Genomic DNA, 12,536 nt, shown 5'->3' with positions numbered 1-12,536 from the left:
TGGTGTGGTTAGCTCCTTGTTGAGCCATTCCCACAGCTGTCTCTCTTTCTCTTTCAATTGCCTCAAATGTGCTACATTTTTGGTGTTCTTTTACAACTGGGTTGTTCACATGTAATGAAGGCTGTTTTCGCATTTTGTGTTACGACAGAAAGGGTCATTTTGGATTTTTTGAGACATTTACGTGATTTGCTAACTTGTTTCGCCGTTTGTTCCCGGTGTAACGGGGGATAAGTATAATAGGTGCTATAGATATTAGAAAGGGGTGGGCTAGCGTTGGTAACTTAGTTGGGGGGTATAAATTCTGGTATATTAAATGGATTTTTCTTACCGGTGTTCGCAGAGACATGCGGGTTACGGCTGTCGCTGGTTTGTTTGGTTTCGCTCGCCGTTTCGGCGCAGCGATTGGCTGCAAGCACTGAAAGGTTGCATTCCAAGGGTCGGGGTGTGCTCCCAGCTTAGTGGGACAGGCCCGCTATTGCGTATATAAGGAGCGCGCAACAGGTGTTTTATTGTCTGACTTGGCGACACCTGAGGATAGGTGAGCCCTTGTTTCGAGACGATACAGCTTATCAGTTTAGTTTGTGATAAAGGAGAATTTGCTCCATGACGGACCAGTCCTTGTTTCGAGATGAAACAGTTGATCCCCTTCTCTTACTTAGGAAGCACTTAGGAAGTAGGAGGGTAGACATAGGTATAGGTGGTTGAGGGGAATAAAGGTATTTAGTTTTAGGGATATATTTATGTATATATACAGGGTAATTGTTAGGAGGCGGGAAGGACGGGTGGTTATTTACAAACCAACTACCGCTGTTAAGAGACAGTTGTAGTATTCTAGATTTATATTAGGTGGGGATCGTGGTTGTTAATTTAATTTGGATATTGGTTAAACTTACCAGCAATATATTTTGTATCGTTTGTTCCGTTTGGAGTTCTGGTGTAAATAAAATGGTGATATGAATTTTGTCTTATGTCCTGAATTGCAAGGCTGCATCTCGTAACTGGGAAACAGCGTGGAGGAGAAATTCTGCTCACGGATTTACAGGTTTATACCTGGAGCGTACCCTCTTGTGGTAAACATGCCAGTTGGAAGGGAAAAACACAACGCAAAGTAGAACCACACATTTAACATGTAGTTTCCGCAAGACAGAGCAATCCACGTCTGTTACACCGGAAAGGATGGGTTTGAACATGAGTGACATGGTTCAGCATAGTTTTATCACGTCATTTTTATGTTTGTGAATGTTTACGTAATATTTTGCAGTGTATAGTTTCTTTTGAGCACTGCCCAGTGCAATTCCCTGTATGTCTATAAGTGTCACCAGTAGGCAAAAATATGTTCACCTTTTCTTGGTATCATCACTGTTTAAATGTGATTCATTATCACATGTATATGATATAGCTGGAATCTTGCAATGAACTCTGTTTATAGCATCGGTTTTATATAATCATGATATTGTTATTTTATTTACAGTAGATCATATACATGAATGTTATGGTTTGATGTCTATCCTGTTATGTTATACAAATTAATGAGTTGTGTGTAAGTAATTTTTAATTTTACAGACAATAGGTGTATGTACACAAATTTTCCAACACATTAGACATGATGTGGTTCATGAAGTGTTAGAAATCATTGTAAATTATGAAAATTTTATCTAATTTCAGTCTTTCAAGACAAAACATGTTATTATTAGTCTATGAAACTCTTTTGTAATTGTCATAAACCAGACCTTAAATGAGGCCCTTAGATTAAGAACTACATCATACAAACTTAAGCATGTCAGAATTCATGTTAATTGTTATTGCTGTCCACATTATTCATTTACATCCCTGACTTATGATGTACAGCACTTGTATGGTTTAGTTGGTTTTGCTAGTAAGGAGTGGAGAAACAGAAAAGGACGTGTTTGTCACACATGCTTTTATTCTCATGGGACATCTCAAGCTGCCAACATCACACATCATGCAACTCATTACGAATTTGTTCAGCAATCAAACGTCTGCCAATACAACAGCATTCCTGCAGTTTGTCATATAATGACTTTGAAATGAACTTATTTTATCATTGTTGAAATGTAAAATGTGCATTTTTAATGAATAGATTTTATTTTGAAAAGTACTGGCCCTATTTTACAGGAGGTGGCTGCTTCTTTAAGCTTTACTGGATGGGAGATGGGGACATGAAAGATTCCTTTCATGCAAGGGATATACCAGTAAGTTATTCTTGACAGAATTTAGCTGATTATAAGAACTGGTGTCTGCCACACTTATGAGTCAACTTTGTGTGCAGACTCTTTCAGTGTTGTCTCAACCCCTAGTGTACAGTACACAACCCTGTGCACTTAAAAGAACCCTGAATCTGTTGGTTAATGACCAGATGTTGGCCACATGAATATGTGCAAACACTTAGTTGCGGGTACAGCAACATGCAGCAAACAAAGTAGTGTGACTATGTGTCCCAGTCCACCCAACTGTGAATGGGTACCTCGTAAGGATGGGAAAGCCACATTAACTCGGTGTGCCTAGTGGCTGTAAGAGTTGTATGATGAGTTGTAAGATGTGCTGTTTGAGATTGACATCCAATGATCAATGGAAAGCACCTTTGAGCAGCTGAGCTGGATATTGGTGCTATACAAATATCAGCATAATAATAATTATGTTAGACCTACTTAAAAATCTACTGCCACATAACAGCGCGCATGTCACAAAAACATCCTTCATTTCAAACAAGGAAACATTTTCAAAGGCAGATAAATTATGGGCCATGTGCGGCCAACAATTTAACTCTCACTTTTGTTTGACTCAACACATAAATGCAAGCTGCAAGATCTTGTTTTTGTGTGGTACATGTCTATGCTAACTTGGTGACAGGTGAGTGCTAAATATTAATAAATCTGAATGTTATTTACTGAATTATACTAATATTTTTTTCATGTTGTCCAGGAATGGCCTGAGTTCAAGTACGAACTGGTGAACTTAATGTTTGGTCGGAACTACAGTGTCCAGGTGCATACCTTTGACAGATTTTATAAGGTCAACAGTAAGCCGGCGACAGTTCGCTTCCAAACCCTCAGCTGTCTTGACCATACAAACCATAGTTATGCTATCTGTGGTAAGTATCCACTGTCATCTTTCTTCAGCTTGAAATTTTGGGGACGTAAGTTTGCTTGGGCTGTTAATCCCCGCTTGCAATTTGATAATGTTAGTTTTTCAGTGTCCGGAAAACCTAAAACTGTCACTCACTTTTATCAGAAACCACAGAGACCAGAAAGCTAGCACATTCTGTAAATTGCTAGAACCATACTGTGACTTGGAACACTGAGAACACATGAGTAATTTGTGTTTCCTTTTTAGCTCACCTGACTGAAAACGAAGGATGTCATCCATTTGTCTGTCTGTCTGTCCATCCATTATAATAATTCCATAATTCTCATGAATAACCCACATGTGTCATTGTTATCATGTTCTTTACCTCAAAACCCATAGAACCCAACAGACACTGGAAGGAATAACTACATTACATGTCAGCACTGTTTACTTCATAATTTGTTGCCATCTGTCTCCACACTTGTTGATCATAATGTCACACATTGAAAACCTTGGTGTCATTGCTTGAAGAAGGTTGTTGGGATGGTTGTAGAACCCGAGATTTTCCAGAATGCCTTTCTATTTCTTGGTTGGAATCTTTTGATTGCCTGTCTTGGGTGTTGAATTGACTTTCCTACCTTTCTGTTGTGCATTGGTAGAACTTGTTGACTGGGCATTGTCAAGCTGTGTGTCATTGACTGGTTCCTCATTGTCATCTGTGACTCCTGAATCCATATTGTGGTGTTGTTGCAATATGGTTCTGAAGGATACTGAGGATCAAAATATGGCTTCAGATGGTTGGCAAGGACCAATGGTTTGTGTAATTACGCATTAGAACTTTGGCATAGTTTGTTAGTGAATTTTCAACCTAAACGGATGGTGTAATAGTTGCCATACCAGTTTCTAGTTCATTTGTTCCAAAGGCCTTTTTCAACTTTTTAACAATATAGCAGTGTTTTCAGATGCATTTGTTCCTGTAATGTCTAATTTCTCAGGCAATTGTGAAAGGTAGCTTTTGATGTTGTGGCCTACATTTTCTTCTGGAATTAATGAAACATCTTGTGAACTTATAAATTTCTCTGCTGAAAAGCATAACAAAAGGGAACTTTTGTGTTGATGAATTTGGGGCCATTCGATAGGCAATCATAATGATTGGAAGAAAACAGGGCCAATCATTTATAGTTTTGTTACAATAGGCTCTACACAGCTATTTGTTTGGGGATGGTATGGACTAGTAAGAGTAAATTTCATAAGTTCACAAAAAGGCCTTGATTAGTTTTGACGTAAAGTTCTGACCTCTGTCTGAAATTAAGGTCCTTGGAGCACAATACTGGCAAAATATTTCTCTCACAAGAACATATGACATCTTGGGTCCTGAGGAGAAAGGCTTCACACCATCTAGATGCTGCATCAGTGATAACCTAAATGTGCTTATACAGAATTTTTGTGAAACTTTCTGATCCTCAGTGACAATATCTAACACAACTGAACCTAACACTTTGTGCAGTTCACTGCCAACACCTTGAATCTGTAGAAAGGATGAGTTTCTGGAATTGTTACTGGTCAGGGTCTGCTATATACAGACTTAAGACTGTCGCATGATTTCAACTATGCCTTACCATTATATTTTAAAATTGATTAAGTTTACAAAACATTGATGATGCAAGACGACGAATGATGTTAGGCGTAAATTGTTGCCATTCCTGTAGGAGACATTGTACCAGTTACAGGCCCTCCAATCTATTTGATTTAAAAAGAAGCTTTTTTGGATGTAAAGTAAACTATATCGTGTGTTTAGCATTAAATGTGTTGTGAATGCAGCAACTATCGTTGTAAAAGCGGTTGGCATCGGAAGCACTTGGAACCGTTATTGGCACTTAAAACATCGGCAGCCGAAAACTTTCGGTCATCTCCAATAAATTCCACATTTTGCCGAACAACGCCAACACTTCCTGTCGTCACAGCGAGCGAAAAATGGCTGCCAACAGAGGAGCAGAGAAAAGGGTAAGTGTTTCAATCAATGCTTAGCTGCACAGAATGTAATTCTGATTTAGAAGGTAGTGTGCATTGAGCGCACATTATCACCCCCCCTTTGATAGCAATACTTCATCTTCGTAAAAAATGTATTTTGTGTCCATTATCTGCGTTTTTGTATGGAAGTCAAACAGATTTCACGCTGAGGTTGGCGGAATGAGGCTGCCAACCTCCTTTGCTTTGAGTGAATTCTTACATAGCTTTAGAAAATTTATCGGTAAGAGTTCCACCCGTAACCCCTGCTTGAAATGAATTCTATTTATTAGGATTATTTCGAGGGTTTAGGGTTTGGGTTAGGTTTAGGGTTTTGGGTTAGATTTAGTTTGTTTTTATAAAAACCATAGGCCTATTCTTAGGCAAAGAATGGTTAAAATATATATAGGTTACGGGCGGAAATCTTTCCGAATGGTATTGGGGATTTTGTGGAAGGGGAGCTGGCTCGCTCGATGACGACTTGAGCAATATTTCCATTGATTTTCCAGAATGCAGTTAACTTGTATATTGCCCCATATTTGTAACGTATTCATTTTAAACCTGGAAGAGAGTGCGGACAGTATGCATTTTATTCATGTCTAATTGTGATTGAACCTATATTACTTTGTTTAACATATACACTTACCAGACCATCATGTTTGTTGTGGCACATACACAGTCGCCGAGTGTGCTGGGATCTGGTGGACAGATGGGCGTGATGTCTGATAGTTGTGACCTCCCTACGGTTCCTGAAACTCCGTCGACAGAGATTATACATGGAGTCTGACCAATACCAAAATCTTCCAATGTGCCAGAGTCACCAGCTGCGATTCTCACTCAAAGAGGTAGATTATTGCCCTTCAGTTTCAGTTCTCTTGGGTTTTTTTCGGTTAAATTAGATTGTAAATATATGTGACAAACATAACACACACACACCCCTTTTCATTCTTTAAAATAAACTCATAATAATTAGTTTTGATTAATATTTTCTGAATTTATTTCATGTTATTCTCTTGGTTTGACACTTACAGATCACAGTCTACAGAAGTGTTCAAGACTTGAGCAACAAGTTGACACAAGTTTCCTGGATGTGTCTCACTAAGATGAGACACAGATCAACGCTTCCAGGATAGATGAGACATTTTTTGCTGCAGCAGAGACTGAGCACAAACCTACAAATAAACCATCTTTACAGTGTGGGATCTGAGGGAAGATTGTCTAGACCTAAGGCTCCTTGAACCTGCAAGTAAGGCGCCACACTAAAGATGTCAAATTCTCATGTGAATTGTGTGGGAAGTCTTTCCTTATCAACCAAACGCTGAAGTTTGCTAAAGTACACAAACAGACTGGTGTTGTCAAGTGCAAGGTTTGCAGTAAAGTTACATTTCGGGGTATCTGGTATGCACGAGCATATGAAGGAGCATGTGACAAGTCTTTCTCTACCCAAAAAAAAGTGAAGCCAAAGAATTTGAATGTGGTGATTGTGAGAAGTGGTTCGCTTCCAAGGGAAAAAATCCACAGTCTGCTCCATGATGAGCATGCACCCAAATACAGGTTGTGGTAAACTCATAACAATCTGTCATGACATTTCTTTATTGGTAGAATGAATGACCATGGCCAGTTGTCAGATTCCCAACTACGTAATTTGGAAACCCGAATTATATTTGCCACTATAACCATACCACCTTTGCTTATTTGATGTTCATTTGTTTAGATTTACTCATAGAATTTCCTCAAAGTTCTTTTTCTGGTGTTAGAGGTTGTAAATTCTTGTTGATGTTGGAAAATACTTGTGCATGCTTGTAATGTTTGTTCATGTGACTTTGTGTTCTGGAAGTAGTAGGAAGGATGCTTGCCAGGCTAACCAGGTTAGCTATGTGATAATGGCAAAGATAACTAACAAATAAGTGCAATGATCTGTATTTTAATGTTGTTTTTATCAACCATGTTAACTTCTAATAAAGATATATTTACAGCCATATATGAAGTTCAAATGTTTTATTCATTAACAAATCTGAATATGACTTTCTTTGTCCAATGATAACCAGCAGGTAAAAATGTGTTATTTTCTGTTTACGTAAGACACAACATCACATCATGTCCAACTTACCAATTCCCATATTTACACATTATGAAAGTGCATATGTAAAAACATAACAGATTCAACTTTTGGACACATGTTCATCACAGTGGGCAACAGAAAGACCAGCTCTTATTAGTCGCTTTATCTTGCTTTCCTTGACTTTGTGGTAGCTCCAAGACCAGGTTCATGCAGGCTTGACATACCCTGCTTGGGTTTCCTCACACAATGTAGCCTACTGGGGGCATCAAACAAGTGGTCCTGTAATAGGATTGAAGAACACTTTTAGTGGAATGGAATGTGTGTGTGTAAGGGGCTCAACTGTGATGGAAGAGGACCAACATTATTATACTTGAAAATCTCACACCAAGACTTCTGCAAGAAAGCAATCAGTTGAAAAATCAGATGATCAAATAGTTAAACCTGTGGAATCACACTGTAAACCACGGCGCACTGATGAGTTAGTCATCTAAACAATAAGCTACCACACTGCTATTAATAGTAAAAAGTAAAGGTAAACAAAACTATCAGCCAGTGTTTGTTAGAAAACGCCACTAGTTAAACATATATGACTTTTAAATGTCAAACAACACCAGCCTTCCTAGTACGGTGTGGGACTTACCTGGTGGGATCTTGTCTTACAATGCTCTCCCCATAAAGTTTGGCAAAGTTGACCTCAAGCTCCACTCAGATGAGGAGGCCGTCCATTCCTGGCACCTGGCATAGTTGCAAGACATGTCAGTTTTTTGGCATGGCTGACTACTCAGAGCCCCTTAAAGTTGTTGTAGGTCTGACACTTGCAAATGGCATACATGAACATGTCAGCATCAGCTGATGCAGTGGTTGCCTCCCAGAGAGGTACTTGGTATCCTGTGACATGTAAACCCACTGGAGGGAAGGTGGACAAGTCAGCCAGAGACAGAAGGAATTTCTTGAACCTGTAAACATAAGAAATATAGCAATTCATGAAGTTAAGAGAGTTAAGGTTTTATCAGCCGTAGCTTTCATTATGAATATCACAATAGATCTGTAGTCCACAGAGGAAGTTCTAAATCAACTCACATATATATCATCCTACATCTGTCAATAGCTGATATCCCTGGGTCCACACCTGGAACCACTCACGAACCTGAAATGTGTTTAATATCTGTATATAAGAGCCCAACCGCATGATTAGTATACCATAATTTCAACAAATTAACATGTTAATCAACACTGAGATACCAAATGCATGATCATATATATTCTAATGCAAGTTGCACCTGACTACCTTTGAAAAAAGTTACATATTTGCACAATTTATCATGCACACCTCTTAAGTAATTCAAAATTAAAATCAACAAGTAGTAGATACAATAGCGGTCCGAGACCAAGTCCAACAAAAGCCTCTGCAAAGCTTTATTTCACAAATAAAGCTTTTGTCAGGCCCTTAGATCTCGCCCTCCATTGTCTACTACTTTTGAACCCCCAGTTAACTTCCCGACCCCACGTGACACAATAGTGTCGCTATGACCGTGAACTAGCACTTTCCTGATCACATGGCACTATTGTGATTACCCTATGTCGTGTTGACAGGAAACAGTTTAATGCGAGCTGGTTATAGGATACTATTGGGGGATTACTTGGTAAGTGTTAAATATTTTGCTTGGGGGGGTAACATTGTGCCGTACGGTATGACTAATAATTCCTCTCTGACGAAACCTCTCCCTGGCCCATCTCTCAAGTAGTACAAGTTCGGCTCGTCGGCTTTGATGTCTACTTTATCTATGTTGTAAGTTTTGACTGACCATATCGGATTGGTGGCTCGTTTCCGAGTGTCCCCTTCGTGTTCCCCCGGCTGGTACAGGTACCTCACGGGGGCCCTATCGGGTATCTGTTTCTCCTTCCCACGCAATGGTGCAGCCGACTCTGCCACTATTGATTTTAGTTTGATAGCGTCTGCTGGTTTCTTGCCGGTGAGACGGATGGTTTCGTGGTTGATAGGCGACACCACCTGAGGTAACCGCGCTACCCATTCAGTCGATCATTTCCCTGGGTTGGCCATCTCTCGCATACTGATGCCCGAATAAGCGCTCGGCCAAAGTTCTATTGAATCTCTCAACTATGGCTTGGCTGCGATGAGCCCCGGCCGTGCCACGTCTGACTTTGGTATCGTGTTTGTCTAGCAGGTGTGACACGGCACCCATGAACTCCCGCCCGGGGTCGACTTGCAGCTCTGTGGGCCACGTCAGCGGACTGCGTTTGTACATGCGTTCGAATCCTCTGGCTACCTGGGCAGAGTCTTTCGGGGTCAAGGGTTCGGCTTCCTTGTAGCGACTGGCCACGTCCACGACGGTTAGGGCATACTTGTACCTCTTGTCGTGGGGTAGGAATAGGAGGTCGGCCTGGTGAAAGCTATTGGGTATGTCTATGTACGACCCCCCTCTGAATGGCACGTAGTTAGCTATGTCTAGATAGACATTATCGATTTTATCAACAACCCACCCGGACCCCATGTGTGTGTAGCGTTCTAGGTATTCTCGTATCTACTGAAAACTGATATCGATTGACTCGTCTATAGTCTCGGTATGAGTCACGACATCCGGTTACCTCGGAAGTAAGGCTGAACGTACTCAATGACCCCCCATTGGGGGTTCCCCCCACTTTCTGCTGTTTATCGAGTGACATTTTCACTGTGATTTGAAACTTTATACTTCCCAAATCGTTTAGTTCCTCATTGACTTTATCAGCGATTAGAGGCTTGATATCGGCGATGTCTATGTTCCTATCAACATGCTTCGCCAGCCTCTCAAATAGTTACCTACAGCGCGCTCAGTGAACTCTAGGTCAATAGCTCTATTCTGCCGTAATAGTTCTACAAGCTGTGGCTTCCTCATACGGGAATAACCTATTAACCCCATCTCGCGGGCCTCCTGTTTGAGTTGTTTCACAGTGTGGGGCTTTGCTACGGGGTCGTTTAATAATGCGACTAACCCGGCTCTCCCCAGGGGGGAATAACCCGTCAACCCAAGCTCTTTTGCTCGGAGTTTTAGTTGTTTTACCGTGGGAGGGAGGTGTATTTTAAGTAATCTCAACAACGCTGGTTTGATCATTCGAGAGTAACCAATTACACCTCGCTCTCTGGAGATCTGCTTGAGCTCCCGAGTAGTAGGCATTGTTATACCAAAGCGTATACAATCTCTAATTGGGCCACCGGCAAGGGAGGTAACTCCTCCAACCCTCAAAAAATAATAAGGCGCGTTAAGTAAATATCTAAATAGACCTCATCGATTATACCCTCCCCGGAACATGCGAGGGTGTTTTGTATTATTTCCAACGAGGTGTCAACAAACTCCTTTATATCCCCGAGTTGATACACATCTCCTTTCCCACCATCAAAGTAATTACAAGTCCCTGCTTTCACCATGATTGAAACTGCGAAGCCCTCCTCCTCCAGTGCTTTATAGAGTTCACCAACAATAATAGGTCTGAGGACACTGATATCTATACTTTCCCCCCACATCCATTTGCCAGCTTCTCAGGCAACGACTTTCTCTAGGCTCAACTTCCACGAACATCATTATACCTATGTGTACACAGTCTCTAATTGGGTCACTACACCTCCATGCTAAGGAGGCGCATACATTCGTTTATGTAGGCCTTTTTCTTCTCGTACATAAGCTGGTGCCTGACTACGTTTGCCCCGTGGTCTTTACATAAACAGTAGTGACATCTCACTCCAATACCGCACACTGAACACGTGTAGTTCACAAAACAATTTCTATGAAAACAGCAATAACCCTCCATCCTACATTTCCTACCACAGGTCTCAGCCTTCCCCCTACATATGTACTGACATCGGTACGGGGCGGGTCTCATCTTTGGTATACTTATATGAGTACTTAGTCTAATTGTTTCACAACCAACGCAGTCGCTGCTAGACCCAGCGCGATAAAGATCAATTCCCAGTCCATTTGCCCCCGGGGATGGTGTGTAGTACTGAGCGAATGTGGGCTTAGGAGGGAGTGGTTCTAGCTGTTTACCTGTTAGTAGGTAGTATTCTCTCATTGTGTCGTCGACATCATGGAATGTTTTAACGGCATGGTTCTCACGCCTGAGTTGTTCATTAATGTAATCGATCCTCTGTACACGTTTCTTCGCGTACTCGGCTTGCGCTGCATGAAATTTCTCAAAGGCCAGGTCGTGGCGCTTTTGTTCAGCTTGTATCTTGGCCGCGTTCGACTCCCGTAGTTTCGAGAAGAGGAAATTACTCCCGGAAAATGCCAGGGCGTTTACTAACGCCCCGCCGACCATCATGGCGATCGTAGCCATCCTATATATAGTTACATTTACTTCAAAATATTTTCCGGTAGGATCCCTTGTTTTACTAGGATGTCCTTGGTGGCCATCGCCATACCAAGGTTCATTATGAGCATACCCATATCCTGCAGGTTGAAATCTAGCTTGATAGTCGGTTGTTTAAGCACCATTTGGGTCAACTGAGCGTACCCTACGGCTAGACTAGCGACCACAGTGGCGTGGTATGCGTCGTTGACGAACGTTTTCCCCTCAGACATTATGTATATGATAAAAAAATATATATTTATAACATGATATGTGGGTTGACCTCAAATTGTGGGGGCTCCTCCCGGGGCTCCCTGGGTGGTTGTTTATTATATAACCATGAGATAACCACGGCAGCAGTTGCGCCTGCAATCAACAGGAGTGGAGCGTAGTTACTCTTATGTTGGTTAGACCACCTTTTTTTACCGGCAGCTACTCTCTTAGGGTTCTTCTGCCTGGTGACTGTAGGGGTCACCTTGGGAGGGTTTCCTCTTGAGGGTTCTCCTGTGTCATTTCTTGGGCAGCATCTACTTGTATACAATTATTATTATTTTTCCCCTCCTTAAATTGGCAATGCTTTGCTGTGATAATCGCCGCCGTCACCGGGGCTGAAAACATACCGTATTTGTGGTACACCACGCAGCTGATAGAGCTCAAGGCGTGTTCAATAAAAGGGTCTTTCTCAAGGTCCTCCCACAGGTAAAGTCGGCGTTCCTGGGGAATGGGAAGGAAGTACGACACTATACCAGTGTATATCTGGGTCATAGCCGATCCTATAGTCTTTGTCATCTCGGCCCCGAGTCTAGCCTCGTATCTCGCGTACAGCTTATCGATTTCTTCGGCTGACGTTTTGTGAATTTTATCGGGAGTGTAGTCCCCAAAGTAATGTTTGGCTTTACCACCAACAGCCAGCGCCACCAGTCTCTCTCGCTTGTCGTCACTTACCTGTGGCGACAGTTGATCCTGTGGAACCAACAGTTGTTCTAGCAATTCATCACACTCCATCTTATAATGTAATAAGCAAGTTTTAGTTTTAATA

The 12,536-nt window shown here is 41.5% G+C and overlaps 1 protein-coding gene and 2 long non-coding RNA genes across 3 annotated transcripts in view; 2 read left to right on the top strand and 1 right to left on the bottom strand.

Annotated features, from left to right (window-relative positions):
• Positions 1 to 12,536, top strand: part of LOC124272352 (vascular endothelial growth factor receptor kdr-like) — a 462,777-nt gene that overhangs the window by 186,629 nt on the left and 263,612 nt on the right. The window contains exons 8-9 of the mRNA XM_046707526.1: positions 2,137 to 2,213; positions 2,944 to 3,112. Of these exons, the coding sequence (XP_046563482.1) occupies positions 2,137 to 2,213; positions 2,944 to 3,112 (246 nt within the window). The remainder of the gene's footprint in view (positions 1 to 2,136; positions 2,214 to 2,943; positions 3,113 to 12,536) is intronic.
• LOC124272357 lies at positions 5,711 to 7,073 on the top strand. Its single transcript, XR_006897317.1, has 2 exons — positions 5,711 to 5,939; positions 6,126 to 7,073. It is a non-coding gene; the product is annotated as an uncharacterized LOC124272357 (long non-coding RNA).
• Positions 7,421 to 8,253, bottom strand: LOC124272356. The gene is made up of 3 exons (XR_006897316.1): positions 8,237 to 8,253; positions 7,797 to 8,112; positions 7,421 to 7,435 (listed from the first exon to the last, which is right to left on the bottom strand). It is a non-coding gene; the product is annotated as an uncharacterized LOC124272356 (long non-coding RNA).

Source organism: Haliotis rubra, unplaced genomic scaffold (assembly GCF_003918875.1).
Source record: "Haliotis rubra isolate DU_JTF1 unplaced genomic scaffold, ASM391887v1 Scf169, whole genome shotgun sequence".
Taxonomy (NCBI): domain Eukaryota; kingdom Metazoa; phylum Mollusca; class Gastropoda; order Lepetellida; family Haliotidae; genus Haliotis; species Haliotis rubra.
The sequence above is the reverse complement of the archived record's forward strand: the minus strand, read 5'-3'. Positions and strand labels throughout refer to the sequence as shown.